The 7280-nt window shown below is 43.7% G+C and overlaps 1 protein-coding gene across 1 annotated transcript in view; it reads right to left on the reverse strand.

Annotated features, from left to right (window-relative positions):
• mgat4b (alpha-1,3-mannosyl-glycoprotein 4-beta-N-acetylglucosaminyltransferase B) overlaps positions 1–2845 on the reverse strand; it is a 108954-nt gene extending 106109 nt beyond the window's left edge. Inside the window, exon 1 of the mRNA XM_030062495.1 lies at positions 2600–2845. Within this exon, the coding sequence (XP_029918355.1) occupies positions 2600–2696 (97 nt within the window). The 5' untranslated portion in view covers positions 2697–2845. The remainder of the gene's footprint in view (positions 1–2599) is intronic.
• Between the last annotated feature and the right edge of the window lie 4435 nt (positions 2846–7280).

Here is a 7280-nt window from a genome sequence, read left to right on the forward strand (position 1 = left end):
GATGGGAAACACACGACGACACTGACACTGTGTGTGTGTGTGTGTGTGTGTGTGTGTGTGTGTGTGCATGTGTGTGTGTGTGTGTGCATGTGTGTGTAACACCAAGAAGGCAGATGAGTCACGGCTGCATCTGATACCCCACAGATTTGGCACAGAGTCGGTGCGTTTGGACAGAAATGCAACTGTTTCCCACACTGGAGTTCTCTGTAGTACTCCATAATACTCTGCAGTACTTTGCAGTACTCTGTAGTACTCCATAATACTCTGCAGTACTTTGCAGTACTCTGTAGTACTCCATAATACTCTGCAGTACTCTGTAGTACTCTGGTCTAGGCTGCAAAAAGGAGTGTGTGTTTCAGAGCAGCAGGAAACAGAAGACATGTGATGTTGCCTCTGCTGAGTCCACAGCTGGATTATAATCTGAGTATCCGCACATGTAAATAAATATCTAAATATATCCACATGTCGAAATGCATCAGAAAATCTAAATATCCCGACGCTGGCACTCTGCTTCCTGCCGACAGCAGAAACAGAACCGTAACTCTTAGATTTTTTTTTTTTTCTTTGCAAGGAAAGTACAAACCTTTTGCAGCAAAACAAGCGCCTGAAGGGAATATTATAGAAATATCACAGCGACAGTAAAGGAGATTAAAAAATAGCAGGAAGGATCATAAGCCACCGTGTGTCTGCCCCGGTAGAAATATTATACAAACACTGTGAAGCTCAGTAACAGCAGAGTAAAGTCAGGACACACACACACACACACACACACACACACACACACACACACACACACACACACACACACACTGAATGTCCCTTTAGGAAAATTATTGGAATATTATAGGAATACCATAAAACAACCCGTCAGTGTAAACTCACTGTTTGCAGGAATATTACAGGAGCCAGGCTGTGAGGCTGCACCCTGCAACAAATCAAACACCCCCTTTCTTCCTGCAAACCAAGTGTACCCCCCTTGCACACACACACACACACACACACACACACACACACACTAGCATCTAATCTCCCATGATTCATGTGTGTCCTGCATCATCTGTCCCTCCACAGCACATTTATTTTATTGCACACCATCAAACGGCTGCCCTGCTGCAACAAATCCAACACCCCCTTCCTCCTCCACCTCCTCCTGCACACACACACACACACATGCTCCTCTCCCAGGCTGCAGTGCACGACAAACCAAGCGCACCCTGCCCAGCCAGGCTCTCAGGTGGAGCTGAGCAGGAAACCAAACACAGCAGGAAAAAACGTGTGAGGGGAAAGTGGCTGCCAGCTGACACAACACCGGAAAACAAACCAACCCCCGTTCTGCTCCACCCGCCTCCCCGCTGCCCAGGTGTGTGAGGTTTACAAAACCGAGCACTGCAAAACCTCTGGAGCTGCTGACGGGGCCCCTCCAGCTCTGATCTGTTTCTCATGCGGAGCACAGAGTGGCTGCAAGCTCCACCCCTCCGCCACGGTGTGTGATTGTGAAGCATCCCGAAACCAAGCGCTCCTCCTCTCCCTCTGCAACCTGGCTCACAGTGAAGCTCCACACGGCCTCAGATCCTCAGCCACACAAAACAAAACCCCAAACACCTCCCCTCTGCCTGACCCCGCTCCCCTGCTAGGTGATGCACCACAAACCAAGCGCTCCTTTAACCCTTGAGCTGCTGCAGCTGCACGCAGAGCTCCACACATCATCTCCACCTTTACCACAGACTGAACAAACACCACAGCAGATAAAACCCCACAAGCCTTTCCTGCTCCACCCGGCTACCTCCATCTCAGCATGTACAGCATCACAAACCAAGCGCTCCCTTCACTTCTGTGGCTGCAGCAGCTGCATGCAAACCTCCACACGCCATCTCTCCGTCTAACTCAGACTCATGCAACAAAAAAAAAACACAACAAATAGTCTTCTTCTTCATGTCACCTCCCTCCCAGCCAGTGAGGCATCATAAATCAAGCGCTCCTTCACCTCTGCAGCTGCATGCAAGCATCTCCACATCATCTTCACCTCCTCTCACAGACTCATCCAACTAAAAACCACAACAAACAGAAACCCCACAAACCTCTCCTCCTCCTCCTCCTCCTCCTCCTCCATCCTCTCCTGCCACCTCCCCATCGACCTGTGCAGCATCACAAACCAAGCGCTCCTTCCCTGCTTTCACCTCTGGAGCTGCTGAAGCCTCCAGCATGAAAAAAAAAAAAAAAAAAAAATCATCATCCACACACCATCTGCTGATGGAGCTGCGAATTACGCAAACCAGGAAACAACTGCACGCTGCAACACCCCCCATCCCGACCCCACTCCTAGCACCACCACCACCCCTCCACCCCCCACCCCCCCTGCTAGTGTAATGCATCACAAACCAAGCGCTCCCTCCCTTATCTTCCTCACCTCCACCTCCGGACCCTTCCACCTCCCTTCACCCAGCAGCCGGCCGCCCCTCTCTGCAGCGGCAAGCCGAACCAAACCTCTGCCTTCCTCCATGCAGCCGGCCCGCCGCCCCTCTCCACCGCGGCGTGCAGCGCGTTAAAAACCGAGCGCCCCCCCCCCCCCCCCCCCCCCCCCTCTCCTTTCCGTGCTTACCTCTGGAGCTGCTGAAGGCGGTGTACCAGGACAGAGAGACCAGCCCGCACAGCCCGAACAATAAGACCGTCAGGAAGGAGACATTTCTGAGCCTCATGTCCGGAGCCCCGGGACCATGTCCGGGCCGAGAGAGGCAGAGAGACACCGACACCCAGAGAGAGAGAGACACAGAGAGAGAGAGAGACAGACAGAGAGAGAGAGAGAGACGGCGGGCAGGTCCGTGGCCGTCCGAGCAGCAGGACTGAACAGCTCCGTGTGTACCACTGCGATCTGACAGAGAGAGAGAGAGAGAGAGGGAGAGAGAGGGAGGGAGGAGACAGAGGGAGAGAGATACTGACAGAAACGTGAAAGAGAGAGAGAGAGAGAGAGAGAGAGAGAGAGAGAGAGGCAGGAGGGGGTGGATTCTACGGCTTTTACTTTGTTATGTATTTGATTTTTTTTTCCATTATTAGTATTTTTAATGTTTTTTTGTTTTTTTTTTATAGATCCATATTTATTTATTGATCCATATTTATTTATAAAGGGTGGCAGCGCCGCTCACGAGGATCCACATGTCAATAACGCGGATTGAACAGAAATAAAAACCAGACAGAGAGAGAGAGAGAGAGAGAGAGAGAGAGAGAGAGAGAGAGAGAGAGCGTATATGTATCAATATGTATGAATCATCATTAGTAATATTAGTAATATTGATGATTTTTTAAAAATATCATCTGTAGCCTATGTGCCATTTCTTTTTCAATATGTTTTATACGCTGTAAAGAATTTGTGAATTTTGACCCCCTGAAATGTATTTGTTTTGCTTTTGTTTATTTTATTGACTGATGCTTTGGCAACTGTGTTTTTTCAAACATGCATGCCAATAAAGCAAATTTGAATTTGAGTGAGAGAGAGAGAGAGAGAGAGAGAGAGAGAGAGAGAGAGAGAGAGAGAGAGAGAGAGAAATAAAGAATGAGATAGGATTGAATTGAAGGGGGCGGAGACACAGCAAGTGTTTTCAAGAGAGAGAGAGAGAGGGAAAAATTAAAGAGTGGTATTTTCAAAAGACATTGATTCGTTGATAGATAGATAGATAGATAGATAGATAGATTGATTGATTGATTGATTGATTGAAATGTATGGAGGAGGATTGGGGCCACATGAAGAAAACCAAACAGCGTTGTGTGAATTTTTCTCCCAGAATTCATTTACTTTAATTACAGAATTCTAAGATTAGATTTTTTTCTGTCTTTCTCTAAAGTCTGACTTTAATCTCAGAATTCTGTAGTTAATCTCAGAGTTGATTTTTTTCTATGTGGCTGTAATCCTCCTCCATTGACTTGCATTGAACTGAATTGAGACATAACGAGCTCTCATCCACCAATAGATGCAGTCATCACATCTAATTGGCTGTTTAATTAGCAGCAGATTCCGGGTCAGACACACACACACACACACACACACACACACACACACACACTCCTGTCACATATTTCACTTGTTGTCATATAATCATAAACTGTCACATGGCTGCTGAATTACATTAATGAAGTCATAAAGTCAGAAATAGATTTTCTGCTGGAAAGTGGAACAAAGTGAGAGTTTTTTTCTGTCTTTCTCTTATTCAGTCTTTTTATTATCTCATGTTTTTGTGTTTTGTTTTTGTCTTTAAAGGCAGACAGTGCAGTTTCACACCACTTTGTGCTCTAATGGAAAAGCTGCATTTAAGGATAAAAGGATAAAACCCCTCAGGTTCATAATCTGAGCTCTGAGAACCGACGGCATTGATGCACCACTTTAAACAACAACTTCAATTCCAGTGTTTTAAATCGCATGTCCAGAAAAAAACTTTTAAACAAAATGAGCCGAGGCGTGTGTGAGGTAAACTCTCTGAGCTTTAATTAGCACTCGACCCTTTGAGACGCTGCAGCTCCGACCGGCTGGACGGGCTGCGTCTTTTCCCTCTGACTCACTCTGCCGCCGTTTCACTTCTCAAAACATTTTGCTGGAGTTTCCCTCGTAGTTCAGTGCTGTGTGAATGCTCTGACTGACAGTGTGGATCCTGCCAACACACACCTGTGTCTCCTGCTAAAAGCTCCAGGTTGTACTCTCAGTGTGTCAGTCTGCTCTGAGCTGAGAAACTCACTCAGCCTGTTTTTATCGTTTTTGTTGGTTTTCTGCTTTTTGTTCGGCGCTGACGGAGTGTGTGTTCCTCAGAGAGCGCTCTGACTCTGTTTGAATAACTGCTGCACAAACACAGGTTGTGATTTTATTAGTTTTGCAGGGCGCAGCAGTGCTGAGCGCAGCCTGCAGCGACACCTGCTGGTCAAGAGGAGAGCTGCAGGTTAAAGGTTCAGTTTCAGGGTTTTGTTTTAAAACTTTAAAGTTTTTTTTGCTCCTCCGTCTCAGGAGCAGGCTGATGTTCTTCTTCATGTCCAGGAGATGAATGGATTTTAATTAATAGCTGAACTGAATGAATTAATTAGCTGTCACAGTTCTGGACTCTGATTGGCTGACAGCAGCAGCTCCTCTGATAGGCTGTGCTTGATTTTTTTAATTCATATTCTAAATATAGATGCGGTTTATTGAGTAATTTTTCACACTCAAATGCAAAATCAGTGAGGAGTGAGAACTGAACTGGGCATTGCTACCCACTGGCAGCCATCTTTATGGATAATAACTTTATTGACAGTTGAATGATGACAAAAAAGCACCTGTCCAGGTTAACAGGATCTCTCTCTTACAGCAAAACCAAATGGGGAAGTTAAACGCATGAAATTAATTTAATTGATTTAAAAAAATTTCCTTCATGTTTAATGAATTTTCCCAATTTAATGGCGAAGAGCGGGTAAACATAAAAGAATCAATGGTCTTGATTTGCTGTATTTCCTGTTGAGAGAGGAAGTGTGAGCAGGACACGGTGCAGGGAAGGATCATTCAAAAACCAACAGGATCTCACTTTGGGAGAGAAACACACTTTTATTTTGAAGGGACAGGTGGATGAGAGAGGATGTTTACAGATTAGTGAAGGTTTTATTGGCTGAAATTTTAATTTCCAGCCACTGGAGCAGGATGATGATGTCACTGTTTAAGACGCTCTGTTTTACAGGAAGTGGAGGTCATGTGAGGTCACGTCATGGCAACTTTAAAATGAGAAGTTTAGATTCAGCTGACACAAAAAAAAAAAAAAAAATCAGCAACCTCAGCTGGCTGTGAGAACCCTGTAGACTCAATCTTTAAAATTTCTCTCCTGATTCAAATCATCGCTCTGTAATTTTTATGACGGCATCTTTAAAATTGGATTAGATTCGATTAAATCAGACTAGATGAGATGAAACAGCGCATTATGAGCACCAGAGGGGAGAGAGCTGGTTTCAGCACCAGAGCGAGACGTGATGCATTCACTGACCCCTGTGGCCAACAGCAACAATAACAACAACAACTCATCACACATCACAACAAAGTTACAAAGAAGAAAGAGAGAAAAAAAAAAGAATGATTACAATATAAAAAGCTAAATTCAAAGTAAAAAATCATAAACATGAAATTAAAAACAAAAAGCCTGGCTTTTAATTGAACAAAATTTATTTATTTATTTAGTTTGTTAGTTATCTATTTATTTATGTTTTTATTTTTCATGCCCCGTCCTTTTTATTAGTGTTTTGTTTTGCTATTTGAAGTTTTTCTCCACGCCTTATCGCTCCTCATCCTGCTTCTCAGGTTTCCTCGGTTCAAACTGAGATTTACAGTTTTACATTTATTTTTATTTATTTATTTACATTTTTATTGTGTGAGGCTCTTTGTGTCACATTTGTTTGACTGAAAAGTGTTGTGCCAATAAATCTGATTGATTAGGTGATTGATTAGTTGTGGTAGTATAACTGTAGTTTATGGTAGATCTGTTTGTCTGGTTGACAGTGCCATCTAGTGGTCACTTACAGCAGTTACAGTTAACTGGCAGCTGGACTGAAGAGAAAATCAATTTCACATTTATGAAAATAAACCACAAATTAGTGTCAAGTCAGGAAATGTCTTCAGTAATCTGACTTTCAAAGACGGACTATTATGTGAAAAACATCAGTCTGTAATCTGTAATGCAATAACACTGAATAAATACATGCAGTGATCATTCAAAATTAAATTAAATTCCTCTAAAATTTAATCAAAGTCTAAATTAAATTTTTTGTTCTTTGATGCTGCTCATTTGTTTAAAAAAACAAAAACAAAGAAAGTGTCTGCACTGCGACACACAACAGCTGGGAAACAATATCACAGTTTTCAAAATGGGTGAACTGTGCCTTTAAAGGTGTAGCTTCATCTTCCAGCTCAGCACCAAAATATTTTAATAAACTCTGGCCACTAGGGGTCAGCTTGTCACTTGTCGTGCTGATGTACAGGAAATAACCAAACCCACGTCTGCTCGTATAATTAAAAAAAAAAAATACAGATTCAGAAAGTTTTTATTCCATAATCTGTCAACAGATTTAATTTCTGAAAATGTGCAGCTTGACTCAGTCTGAGGGTTTGTTTTCTTTAGTCTGGAGTTAAAGCGTCAGCCAACGCAACATGAAGCTGAGGTGCAGAACCAGACCAGACTCCTTCTCATTGGTTCTCAATGTGCGGTCCGGGACCCCCAGCGGTCCCTGAGGGCCTCCAGGAACAGGAAGGAGAAAAGGTTTAATTTCCCTGTAATTTAATTCACTTG

Source organism: Myripristis murdjan, chromosome 10 (genome assembly GCF_902150065.1).
Source record: "Myripristis murdjan chromosome 10, fMyrMur1.1, whole genome shotgun sequence".
Lineage (NCBI taxonomy): Eukaryota > Metazoa > Chordata > Actinopteri > Holocentriformes > Holocentridae > Myripristis > Myripristis murdjan.